This window comes from Sceloporus undulatus, chromosome 2 (genome assembly GCF_019175285.1).
Source record: "Sceloporus undulatus isolate JIND9_A2432 ecotype Alabama chromosome 2, SceUnd_v1.1, whole genome shotgun sequence".
NCBI lineage: Eukaryota > Metazoa > Chordata > Lepidosauria > Squamata > Phrynosomatidae > Sceloporus > Sceloporus undulatus.
Genome location: NC_056523.1, coordinates 171,125,979 through 171,139,988, shown reverse-complemented (window position 1 = coordinate 171,139,988; position 14,010 = coordinate 171,125,979). Strand labels below are relative to the sequence as shown.

General features: G+C 40.0%; 1 protein-coding gene across 1 annotated transcript in view; it reads right to left on the bottom strand.

Annotated features, from left to right (window-relative positions):
- Positions 1-14,010, bottom strand: part of LOC121923910 (keratin, type II cytoskeletal 6A-like) — a 27,639-nt gene that overhangs the window by 8,391 nt on the left and 5,238 nt on the right. Inside the window, exons 2-6 of the mRNA XM_042454844.1 lie at positions 12,293-12,507; positions 8,231-8,291; positions 6,844-6,939; positions 4,594-4,758; positions 1,045-1,170 (exon numbers count right to left, since the gene is read on the bottom strand). Coding sequence (XP_042310778.1) covers positions 1,045-1,170; positions 4,594-4,758; positions 6,844-6,939; positions 8,231-8,291; positions 12,293-12,507 — 663 coding nt within the window. The remainder of the gene's footprint in view (positions 1-1,044; positions 1,171-4,593; positions 4,759-6,843; positions 6,940-8,230; positions 8,292-12,292; positions 12,508-14,010) is intronic.

Sequence of the window (14,010 nt, the reverse complement as noted above, 5' to 3'; positions counted from 1 at the left end):
TAGCACTGCTCTTATTATCCTGACTATCCTGTGCAAATACCACATCCTGCACCATAAAATTAAGTTCATCCAGTAAAAAAGAGACAGTATACTCGTTTGAGCATTCTCCTCAACTCTTTTCAGAGTTTTCAGGTTAAGACAGTGGGAAAACATGCCAAGCCAGGAAGGGGAGGCACAAAACTTGGATCAAACACTAAGAGGTAATATTGGACAACCTAAAACAAGATGGGCATGATTCTAGATCACTACTTAACTAATTACAGAAGGCCTTTGATATCTGCTGGGGTTTGATTCCAGGACATCACCCTCACCCTCATACCAAAATCTGTGGATGCTCAAGCCTCATTAAATACAATAGCACAGTAAAAGAGTGTCCCTTATATACAATGGTAAAATCAATGTTTGCTATTTGGAATTTATACTTTTTAAACATATTTTCAAGCCATGGTTGCTTAAATCCACAGATAAAGAATCTGTGAATACGAAAGGCCAACTGTAACTACCTTAATTACTTATCTAAATAGTGCATTCTGTCTCAATCCTTCCCAGGTATACCAGGCAGCAGCTACTGTGAGCAATAGGCCTCTGTTTTCCTTTTGATCAGTACACAGCTGACTGACATTTCTACTCCCTCCCTGTGCACAGTCTCTACTGCAATGGTCAGAAGAAGATCCGTAATATAATTTCTCCTTGCACTAGATTGTTCATGGGAGGGGAGGAGAGTAGTAGTAGTATCTGCTTGGGTTGGAAGTTGGGTCTCTCAAGCTTTTAGACAAAGCTTTCCCCAATCCTGCCATCTCAGCTGATGGATCTGGCAATAGCAATAGCAAGAACATTTCTATACCACTTATCAGTGCACTTAAGCACTTCCTAAGTGTTTATAATGGCAGTCAACCTGCAATCTTGCACATATTGTTCATATGCTCTTCTGTTGAGCAATATCTAGTTCCACTGTGATGAATTTGTAACAAGATGGTAGGGGGGAGGGGAGGAGCAACAACAACACAGAAACACAAGGGCTTATGTCATTAAATGGCATCCCACCTGTTTTTTCGCATTATCAATTTCTACTTGTAGCCTCTGGATGATCCGCTGGAGCTCTGCAATCTCATTCTTAATGTTTTTCAAGTCATCACCATGACTGACAGCTGTACTCTGAAGTTCTTGAAACTACAATGTAGAAAGATAACCTTCCATTAGTAATGGGGCTATTTGAAGCAGTGCCACTTTCAGGATTTGGAGAGAGTGGGCAAGTGACCTCACTGGGCTACTTTGGCCTGAAAGAAGCAAATTAAACACAGCTTCTTGGGTTTCTTGAATGTTCTGTGAAGGGGTGACCCAACCATTAGACACAGTCAAGTGGGTACCTCAAGCAGTGCATGCTAGAAGATGTCAGTAAGTTGTTGGAAGAGAAGGTTGTGTTCTAACTAGGACATATATACTTATTCCATTTTTGCAGACTGACAATTTCAAAAGTTCTGCCCCACAGGGTAAGATTGCAATGGAAAATTATATATACAGTATGTATATATAAAATTATATATAAAAATTATATGATATGTGTGTGTGTATAAAAAGTCTCAAAATGCTGTGTGTGTGTGTGTGTGTGTGTGAGAGAGAGAGAGTGTGTGTGTCTATATATATATATATATATATATATAGAGAGAGAGAGAGAGAGAGAGAGAGGGTACTTTGAGACTTTTTTGCAACAACACAGAATTTCAGCATCTCATTATCATTATGTATGTACTAGTCTGTCTTTGTTTATTACGACAAAAGATGGTCCCAAGTCATGCTCTCTCAGTGGGGTCATTCCCACTTATGGTATAGTCCGAGTCCTGATCCAGCTCTGCTCCACTTCGTTAATCAGATTCCTCCCCAGCATCACCGGAGCAAGTGGCAGCAGCGCAGCAGGAGCGTGGCCAGCCGAGATAGCTCCAATCCAAGGGTGGCAGTGAGGAGGGAGGAGGAAGAAGGAGGAGGCAGGAGCAGGATCAGGGGCTTGGTGCCTGGCACGAGGAGGAGGAGGAGGAGGAGACTTTTTCTTAAAAAAATCAAAATTAATCACAAAATCAGTAGAATGGTTTAGCAGCTATCTGACTTTGCAAGTAGCTGCTTTGCCAATCTATCAATTTTGTGATTATTTTTATTTTTATTTTTTTAAAAAGGACCCAAAACGGTGGCACTATGTGTGTGTGTGACATCTCTGGGGAGGGATTGCACACGCCCTCTGCCATTTGTCCCTCCCTCAGAAAAAGAATCTATTCTGATCTGGTGTTCCCACTGTTGGGATTTGCGTCAAAACTGATTCCTCACAAAAGAACCTCAAAATCACTGCTACCAAAAAGCCCCAAGGGTTTTGCATTTGCTCCCTTTTTTTCCCCACTGGAATTGACAAATGAGGATCAGAATTAATTTCCAGTGGGAACTGGGGCATATAACTCGAATCAGGATTCTGAACTTTTCGTAGTGGGAATGACCTCAATGAGAAAGCCCTCTGAACAAATCCTTCCAAGAAAACCCTTTACATTAGGTTAGCATTAGGATCATCAAAAGTCAGAAATGACTTGAAGGCATTTGCAAAAACAAAAACAAAGTCAGTTGCAATCACTACCACCACCACCCCCATTTAATTGTGCAGCTTAGTACTGGAGCAATAAAGTCACCCAGGACATCAAATTTCAAATGGAAATTCTGTCTCCCCCAGCCCCCCCACCCCCAATGTAAGAGATGAAAGATTTTAATTTTCTCATATTTTACCTGTGGGGAGAACAGTAAATACATTTCCCACCTTTCTCCAGAGACAAGAAGAAATTTGACAGCTATTTCCACTGCTAGAAGAAAGTTTCTGCTGCCCATCTAATTAATTTTCTTTTAACATTTGGAGTGAGAAGGGAACAATCCAAGTAGATTTCTTTTACCACAGTCAAAAAAAAAAAATATCTAAGACTGGCCCTGATCCATGCAAAGTAGAAATTTCAGCTCCACTACTGGAATCAGAAGCCTTTTGTCTGTGACATCTTTGTCTGTCTTAAAGCTTTGTACCAAAAGATTCACCTTACCAAGCTCCAGATGCAAGGCTCTAATGGGGTTTGGGAGCCAGCTGGGGCAAACAATCATGCTGAGATAAATGATGTGCTCCATGAACATTGGGTTGCTACTCAAACAAGTAAGGCTGCACTTATTTTTCATCAGAGGTACAATCATTCAGCATGTATGGTTTATCCATGCACTCTATTCTGATCCTTCTCCATGAATCTCCATGAATCTCTGTAGTTGTTCCCAGTTCAACAGTTCCAGTTTCCAAATGGTGGAGTATTAAAGTTCCTATTTGGAGCTGAAGGCTTTCATGACCAGCATCCATAGTTTTTTGTGGGGTTTTCGGACTATGTGGCCAACTCTTCTAGAACATGGCCACATAGCCCGAAAACCCCACAAAAAAACTATTAAAGTTCCTGTTTACAATACTTCTTAGCAGGACCCACTGCCTTGTTGAAAACAAAGGCTGCATCCACATTGCAAGAATAATGCAGTTTGACACTACTTTTAGCTACCATGGGTCAATGCAATAGAATTCTGGTATTTCCAGTTTGTTGTGGCACCAGAACTCTCTGACAGAGAAAGCTAAATATCTGAGAAAGCTACAAGCCCCAGAATTTCATAGCTTGGAGCCATGACAGTTAGAGCAGTATCAAAGGGCATTGTTTCTGCAGTGCAGATACAGCCAATGTAAAGAAATAGCACTATAACACATACCATTGTTTGGCTGTTTTTAAGTGAGCTTATCTATGAGTGTAATGAGTGTTGGGGTGAGCCATTAGGGTGTAGGGGACATTTTTCATTTTCAAGTGTTTTTTAAAAAAATTAAATAAATACTTTTACAGTAAGTAATTCATCACTTTTAAAGCATTTAAAGATAAAAAAAATGATAGTGCATTACTAACCCATCACTATTTGAGTAACAAGTAACAAGCAGCGCTTTGCTTTAAAAGAAACCTAGACTCCTATTAGAAGTGAAGCCAACAGCAGCTTTTGTAAAAACTCACACATTCGACCCCTCCCTCTTCCAAACATTTTGTTGCCACTATCAATATTCTCCTTCACCCCAAAACTCCTATTTGGTTCATTCTTTTTGTAGCTCTCTGACAGAAATATAGGCAGTGGACACAAACAAAGGCTCCCACTTGCCTGGCTTGGCATAATGCTAGATAGTTCTTCTCTCTTCATGAACATGATCAAGAAAGGAAGGCAAGACTCCAGCCCATGTCTGCAGTTGGGGAGCCCCCTGTTAATCTCAAGCCCTCCAAAGATGATCTTCTTGCAGCCCATTGTAAAGGGATCTGCACTATGTGCAAATGACTCCAGCTAAACAATTTCTAGGAGGAATACATAGAAAAACCAGAGCACCTAGAAAAACCAAATATCTCAGTTTTAAAGCCTGATGCCTGTTGGTGGTCTCATGGGATTTCCTTTAGGATATGATTTCTTCTCTGTGTATTTTAGGTTTTTGTCCTGCCTGACTTACCAAGAGGCTGGGCCAGAAGACTTTCTTTCCCTGTGAAGAAGCAGTAGTCAAGAATCATGCTGTCTTACCTTGCTTTGGTACCAAGCTTCAGCTTCAGCCCGACTTCTGTTAGCAATGTCTTCGTATTGTGCTTTCACTTCAGAAATGATACTGTTGAGGTCTAGATCTCTGTTGTTGTCCATTTGTAGAACAACGTTAGTGTCACTGACCTGCCCTTGGATCTGAGACAGTTCCTTTGAGTGAAAACATGATCCTGTTATCAATTCACCACTTATGCACTTTTACATGAAAGAGCTAAATATTATATATAAATACTGAAGAATACAAACAAAGTCATTTGTGCAACAATTGTATAATAATGGCCACTACATGATGGCCATCTTGGTCTGTCTCTGCATGGCATTTTCTTCCTAGGCAATATTGTTTTGTGTGTGCCAACTCAAAATTCAGATCAGACCCCATCCCAAACCAGGTATTTTATCATCAGCTTTGGGCTCTACTAATGTAGACATAAGCCACACAATGAAGATTTCCACACTTGCTTGTATCGCTGCTAAAACATCCGTGAAACGTCACTCAAAGGTGGAGGAAGCACACAGGTCTGGAAGCCTAAGGAGGGAAACGTCACTCCCTCCTTAGCATCCCTGAATCATTCCTGGGGAGTGGATTTCCTATGAATGCAAACTTTGCATTCATAGGAAATCCACCCCCCTTGCAATGATTCTGGGACACTAGAGGGAGTGACGTTTCCCTGATGATTAAGAAAGTGTGCCTGGCTTCTACACATGCACACTTCCTCTACCTTTGAGCGACATTTCAGGGACATTTTAGCAGCGATGCAGGCAAGTGTGGAAATCTTCAATGAAGGCCAACTTAAATGGTAACTGGAGTAAGATGCATGGCTTGCCAGTGAGACGTTAGAGATTTTTTGTTTGTTTGTTTTTTGTTTTTTTGGTTAGTGGGGACAAAATAATCTTGGATCTAGTTGAAGGATTCTCCAGAGGAGAGATCAACATTCCAGAAAGTCCCTCACCATTTTAGATTCACTATTCCTAACCCTGTGCCTATCTAGCCTTGAATTCTCTTTCATATATTATCAATCAGATACCAATGGGAAGTGCACACGTAAGACAAGTAAGATATGAATGCACTAACTTCCTTCTTCTCATGGTCCCCAACCTGCTTCATATCCTGAATGAATGGAGATAGATAGAGATAGATAGATAGATAGATAGATAGATAGATAGATAGATAGATAGAGAAAGACAAGTCATGATTTATTGCCACTGATAGCCTTATCTTCCATGAATCATAAATGGACTCTGAATTACACAATTAATAGTGGACACTGAATATTTCCCAATGAAAAATTAAACAGAGCCTTCCAAATTCATTTCTAGCCAAATTATTAGTTTGGCACATAGACCAACCACTCATTTTGCACAGATACCATATGGCATCCTTTTTATGAAAATACTAAAAGGTAAAGGTGAAATCTGATAAAACCAATTAAGAAGTAGAAAAAAATAGGTAGATGGGGGGAAATCTCTACATTCCAAAAAAAAAAAAGGAGGGGAAAGTAAAAATTCCAGAAAGTACAGCAAAATAGCCAAGAATATACCCACCCCATCCCCATTTATAGATGCTATTGGTTATTTGGAGGCAAACTATGCTTCTCCACTGCCAGGTTTGGATACGGATGCCCAGTAGATAGCAATAAGTGTGCAGCCCTCCATGATCCCATGGAGAGCCAATGCACTTCTCAAAACCCTGTCATTTGCTCATTCCTGAAACATAACAGATATATATTAATTTTTCAACCACTAAAATAGTGGTGCATATCAGTTTTTGCACATCTGTACCTCTGCAAGAAATCACATAAAGGAATCCAGTAATACTTTTGTCCAAAAAATCATATGCTAGAAATTTATTCTTCCCAGTTTTACTAAAAGGTGCTACTGAAACCTACACAGCATTCAGTTTCTGAACGCTAATGGTAATCTGAACCAATTTTGAAATTACAAACCCTGAATTTTAAAAAGATATGTGTCACTCAGTATGAGGAGATCACTCAAAGTCTCCACGAATTGTTCCCAGGTCTGTATACAGGTAACTATGATAATGATTGATGATGTAGATGATGCCAATGAAGCTGCATGTGACATTTTATTGTTTTGAGGTCAAGGCATGCCATTTTTGTGAAACACAAACCAATGCAACCTCCAACCCTGATGTCAGTTGATCAGTTAATCAAATTATAACCTGCAATGGATTTCTCACCACTCACTCTGCTTTCTATAGACGGGTTATGCACTTACAATCTCATATAGGGTTTTCAGAAAGTTGATCTCATCAGTCAGACCATCAGCCTTTGCACGCAGTTCTATCTTATGCATAAAGCCACCATCAACATTCTGAAAGAAGGAAATAAGTGGACTCACACATTTTGCTAAACATAAGGAAGATGGACAAAGTTCAGAGAGAGTAGTCTTACACTAGATGAAATTATTGGTCTGCCTGAGTAGTAAACAAATTTGTACCCTCCAGACATTTTGGACTATAACATCCCTACAGACAGACAGCCTGGCCATCATGCTGGGCAAGCACAAGATTGCCGTGCCTCATACCTAACTTGATATCTTCTGCGCACAGTTTGAAAGTAACTCATTACAACTGATGCTTGTAATTGAGGCCTCTTTGTAATAACTGAAGAGCAGCTAAGGGTGCACCTACGCTACAGAAATAACACAGTTTGACACTACTTTATGGGCTGTACCTCCATCCTATGGAATCCTGGGATTTTTTAGTTTTACAAGGCCTTTGGCCCTCTCTGCCAACGAGTGCTAGTGCTTCACAAAACTACAAATCCCAAGACTTTGTAGGATGGGGCTGTGGCAATTAAAATGGTGTCAGACTGCCTCATTTATGCAGTGTAGATGCATCCCTAGTCACATTAAGATTGTAACATTGAGAAATAATGTCACTCCTTTTGCGGTATGACACTGTTCTAGTTAGTTTTATAACTATAGAGTTTGTGTGATCTCACCACTTAGTATTTTGTATCATAGGCCAGAGCATTTTATTTTAAGTAAATATTTGAATTGCTTTGGGACAGCAAGAAAATAAAAATGGACTTTTATTAAAAATTCAGCTATAGTGGCAATGAACTGGGTTTTGGGAAGAGGGCTTGAATTGGTAATTGTAGCTCATCATTTAAAAAAAAAAATAACTCACCAAGATCTGGTTCTTGACAAAAATTAGAATTTTCTTCAAGTTCATTGCTGAGACTGTTATAAGGAGGTCCTATACATGTTTACTCCTAAGCAAGTTTTATGGAGTTCAGTGGGGTTTATTTCCAGGTAATTGGATATAGGATGCCGACCAAAAATCTTGATGTAATATGTCAAATGATGACAGATAATATCTTCCTTACAGTGTAAAGATGTATCACATCTTTTTAATTACTGTTTGTTGTCCGTTTCAAGCTCAGAGGTTGGATCAACTGTATTGGTGTCCTTTAAGTGTCCTTTAAGACTCCACAAAAACTGATGATCAAATATTTTTTAGAATAATAAGATGATCTGGAATTAGAGCCAGTATCTTGTTCTAATGTTTCATCTAAGAGGTAACATCTGTTTTAATGATTAAAGGATGTCCACACTTAAAAATAAAAACATTTCTATTTTTTTAAAAAAATGTTACCACCTTCTTGATGTTGACAAATTCATTTTCATCAGCAGTGCGCTTGTTGATTTCATCTTCATATCTGTCAAAGGAAGAATCATATTTGGGTTTGAGCTCTTCTTCGGAGAACAAGCAGGAGGGAAAATGACAAGAAATGGTTCCTCCTCACAAAAGTTATCTCTGATCCCTTCAGTCAGCCTCAGCCTAGCAAAGCTATGCCATTCAGTGGATTACAACAGGCTTGCAAATAAGTCCACAAATAGTATGAATGAGCTATTGTTAAAATAAGCCCCAAAGAAATGGAAGGGCATGAAAATTTGTGCCAGGGTCAAAAGGATAATACTCTGGTCAAACTGAACAAATATAGTGGGCCTTTGGTTCCAAGCCCCCTCATGGAAACCAAAATCCATGGCTGCTCAAGTCTCGTTGAATACAATGGTATAATAAAATGCTATCCCTTATATGAAATGGTAAAAACGAAGTTTCCTTTTTGTAATTTGGAATTTTTACAATATTTTCAAGCCATAGATATTTGAATCAGTGGATAAAGAATCCAATTATAGAGGGCAGACTCTAGCTGTTTATCATTCTGGAATGACACATCCCACCATTAAAGTGTTACACAGAAGCAAGTTCTCTGAAATCACTAACATTTTGAGAATCAAGGTTAAAGAAAAAAACAGATCTGGAACATAGTTCCTCATTTTCTCAGGATACATTGGGACATTGGGCAGGCAAATGATGGCCTTGCAGATGTTGTTGGATTACAGTACCATCTTCCCTTCTGCTGGCTCAGACTGATGGGAGATACACTCCAAAAACATCTAGATGCCCACATCTCTGCTTTAGGGCCCTCTATGCTACAGTCTTCTACACAACTAGTTATATAAAACTGAATAAGTCATAGCAACTTTTCTGGGTGTAGGGCTGCAGTCTTTGTGTGATCCTTATCACCCACATCAAATTGTTAGGTAAACAGGGGTAAGGGTTGTGTGGTCCTGCAGGTGTTGCTGAACTATAAGTCTCAACATTCCTCACTATTGGCTATACTGGGTAGGGCTAGTGGGAGTTACAGTGCAACAGGATCTGAGTAAGAGCAAAGTTCAGGTTTTGGGACTCATACATTTCCTGATGAAGAAGCCAGTGGAGCTTTGAAAGCTTGTGTGATGTATTTTGTGCATTTCTGGTTGACTCAATAAAAGAATCACTGTCTTGTGGATTTATATATTATTATATTTTGCTGTATGGCCAACACAGCTATCTCTGGATATGTTTTCTGAAGGTCCATAAATTTCCCACTTCTAGTATACAGGGAGAAGATATGCATAACTTTCTGTGTAGCCCTCTTAGGACAGAGTACATGCAGTCTACATTATTCAGATTCTGTTAAATTCATGGTTAATGACTTAAACACTCTGTTAATGTTTAATACTCCATGTATGTGCAGTTTTTTCTTAAAATAAAAAAAAATCTCAAATGCCCCATCTGACTTTTCAATGCTGCAGAACAAAGTTTCTGCAAATTTTTCCTATGTTCTCAAATATGCTGTTCAAATGCAGCAAGCATATTCAATTTCAATTACTGCAGTCAGATTTTATGGCCCTCGTTTTGTGAAACAAGATTTAATTTTATATCCCTGTAAATGCTCATTTTAAATGCGTTCATATTCTTTAATATGGGTTGAAACCTCTTCCAGCCTAAACCACAACTTGGAATTTGTGCCAAAACAAGTAAAGGAGCATTACTGTGGAGCAGGCAAGCACCCAGACTGCGTTCCCTTACGGCATTCATCTACAATGCTGGATCTGCACAAACCCCTGAGATGGTAGGACAGTTGAGACAACCCTGCTAAGAGGCAGAATGAGGCAATTGCCACAGGCTGCATCCACACTGCAGAAATAATCCAATGTGACACCACTTTAACTGTCATGACTCAATGCTAAGGAATTCTGGGAATTGTAGTTTTGTCAGACATTTAGCCTTCCCCTTCAGAGAGCAATGAGGTGTAGAAGCATTGACATGAGGAAGCAGAGAGGCTATGTTTTAAAGAGAGGTGCTGTCTGTACTGCAGAAATAATGCAGTTTGGCACCGCTTTAACTACCATGGCTCAGTGCTATGGAATGATGGAATTTGTAGTTCTGTAAGATGTTTTGCCTTCTCCTTCACCACTCCTTCTGGTGGCCCACCAAACTACAGTTCCCAGGATTCCATAGCATTGAGCCATGGCAGTTAAAGTGGTATCAAACTGGATTATTCTTGCAGTGCGGATGCAGCTAACAGGATCTGGAACACATGAAAGGGCAGGAAATGATTTGTTAACTTAACTGGTGCTTATTGTGTTCTTTTTTGTCAGAGATAAGTCTGAAACTCTCAGTGAGAGGTGCTTGTGGGATTTCCTTTCTTATGTGCCTGTACTGGTTAATTGGCTTTGGGTAGTCTGCACCTTGAAGTGAGTGGAGAAGGGGTGCCATTTCTTGTACCTTCTGGGGAGTTTAGCACACTGGAGGAATTTCTCTTAATTTCGAATGAAAAGAAAGTGGGGCCAGAACGCATTCATTTTAATTCGCTCGTTCAGCAAATTTATGTGAATTCAAATTGTGTTTGAACTGACTTCCCATTGCCCGAAAATAGCTTGCCATTGCCCCAAATTGCGTGTGATCACCTCTCATGCAATAACATGAAACCCCATGATTGCGTTTGGACTGACTTCCTGTTGCCCGAAATTGCGTGTGGTAGTCTATCACGCAATAACATTAAATCCCATGATTGCGTTCGGATTGCCATTGGATTATACTTCCAATTTCTCTTGTCTGATAATATCCTAAGGCAACATCTTGGCCAGCCACACATTTCAAATGGCATGGGAGCAATTTCATTCTGGAAAATTTCCTGACATCTATGTAGGTCTGTGTGTGTGTGTGTGTGTTGCTAAAGACTCCTTGTAAGTGGGAAACAAGCACAGTGGCTTGGCTAGATCCCTGTCATCCCAATATGATAATTTGATACCTGGTACGATTTTGATCTCTTTTAATGGTGGGGAGAGACATCACCAAGAGTGTGTAAGGAGGTATGAGCCACACCAGTTGACACCCTACGGGGGATGATACCACAGCTCCCCAAACATTTTGGGCAGAAACAGACTATGGTGCTCACCTGCCTCCCTTGAAGAAATGGTGTAAGTGGGCCAAGGCTTAGTGGGAGGAGAAAGGAAAGGCTCCAGGGTTTTTTTTAATAAATAAATAAATTTTATTTCATATATATATAATTTAAGTTTTCCTTAAAAACATCTTACCAAATTTTCACTTTAATAACATGAAACTATGTATATGTAAATGTTCATATGATATTGTAATATAAAGTATAATTTTGATATTGCTAGTTGTTTATGTTATAACTATTGCCATTACATTCAGTGATATATTGGAATTAAAATTTGTGAGTAGCATTAGTGCATTTTTTTTACTAAGGATTCTGTATGAGTGTGGTATGGGAGGAGGTCAGTGGAGGGCATGACACCATGAGTTACCACACCAAGTGATGCCAACCCTAGTGAGGCCAATGATGGTGGGAGCTTGAATTTTCAGATGGTACTGCCCACACTAGGCCTTCAAGACTCTAATCACTTGTTCTGTTTCATGCCTTCAGTAGTCATTGACATGGTGAATCTGTGGTTTGTCACCACATTAATTACCATGGCTCAATGCAATGGAATTTTGAGATTTGTAGAGAAATTTAGACTTCTCTGTCAGATCTGGTGCCACAACAAACTACAAATCCCAGAATTCCATAGTATGAAATGCCATAGCAGTTAAAGTGGTGTCAAACTGCATTAATTCTGTGGTGTGGTAGCAGCCTGTGTTGTGCTTTCACCCAAACTTTAAAGGTGCTTTCCAAGGTGCTGAAACCTTTATCTGGATATAGTTTCAGAGCCTTGGAGAGCTCCTGTTCCATTCTTGCTGAAACCAGGAAGAAACTCACCACCACACTGGGATGAAAGTTACTAACTGCCACTGCTTGCAATGACTGGGATACTGTGTGTTCCCCAAGCAAGGCCACACACTCCAATCTCAAATCTCACTTACTTCTTTCTATAATCTTCAACAAGATCTTGAGTGTTTCTTAACTCTCCATCCAGTCTCCCTCGATCTCCAACCAGACAGTCCAGCTGATGCTTGAGGTTAGAGATATAAGTCTCAAACAGAGGATCAATTTTGATTTTAGTGCCTGTGCTGCCATGTTGCTGTAGAAGGTTCCATTTGGTCTCCAGAACCTTATTCTGTTGTTCCAGAAACCGCACCTGAAATCCAGCAAGGGACATCTAGTATTTAGAGCTGTAGCTTCAGAAGCACACAGGACCCAGAATCAGCTTCCAGATACACAATGACCAAGAAGAACTAGCTGCACACAAAACAGTGGTTGGTCATGTTGACAGCAGTCCTGCTGTATTGAGGCAAGCATTTAAAAAAATATATCCACATCTTTCTCAAATCAAAAGGATCAAATTTTGACCTATATTATGCACTCACCATTGTGAACACTTTAGTTAAACACAGTGACAGCTGGTGACTTCCACAACAAGGCTCTGAATCATGCTTTGGGTTCAGGTGAAGAATGTTCAGTAGTTTCTTTGAAGTTAAAACTGTTAACAGTTAACCCTAGAGTATCAGTTTGGATCTGCACTGTAGAAATAATGCAGTTTGACACTACTTTAGCTGCCATGGCTCAATGCTATGGAATTTCTGGCATTTGTAATTTTATGAGATATTTGGCCATCTCTGGTGCCATGACAAACTACAAATCCCAGAATTCCATAGCACTGAATCATAGCAGGTAAAACAATGTCAAACTGCATTAACTCTGCAGTGCAGATTCAGCCACACTCAACCTTCAGTACAAATCCTGCTGTAACATCTCCATAACTTGAAGGCAAGGGACAGATATTGGAAGGAATGGGATGTATCATGGGATGGAATGTGGAAATAGGGGGGTATAACCTTTTCAAGAGAAACAGGCCAAACAGGAAAGGAGGAGGAATCGCCCTATATGTCAGGGACATTTACACCAGTGAAGAGATCCAGGACATCAATCCTGGAAGCCAGGTGGAGAGCATCTGGATAAAAATTAAAGGGCAGGGAAACAACAAGGATGTTATGGTGGGAGTCTACTACAGACCCCCAAGTCAGATAGAGGAATTGGATGATGCCTTTCTAGAACAGATGACCACACACTCAGAAAGGAGAGATGTATTAGTGATGGGTGACTTCAACTACCCTGATATTTGTTGGAAGTCAAACTCAGCAAAATCCTCAAGGTCTTGCACATTCCTCATTGTCCAAAAGGTGGAAGAGGCAACAAGGGGGTCAGCTATTTTAGATCTGATCCTAACCAACAAGGATGACTTGGTTAATGAAGTGCAAGTGGTGGGATCCTTAGGTGGAAGTGACCATGTTCTCCTGGAGTTTGTTATACAGTGGAAAGGAGAAACCAGGCATAGTCAGACACGCATCCTAGACTTCAGGAGAGAGGATTTCAGTAAACTTAGAGAAATACTGGGGGTGATCCCATGGTCAGGAATACTAAAAGAGAAGGGAGTTCAAGATGGATGGGAGTTTCTCAAAAGGGAGATACTGAAGGCACAAATTAAAACAGTTCCAGTGAGAAAGAAAAATGGGAGGTGTCGCAAGAACCCAGGATGGATGACAAAGGAACTTTCAGCTCAGCTAAATTTTAAACAGAACATGTATAAGAAATGGAAAAATGGGAAAATCACGAAAGAGGAATTCAAACAAATAGCTAGCAT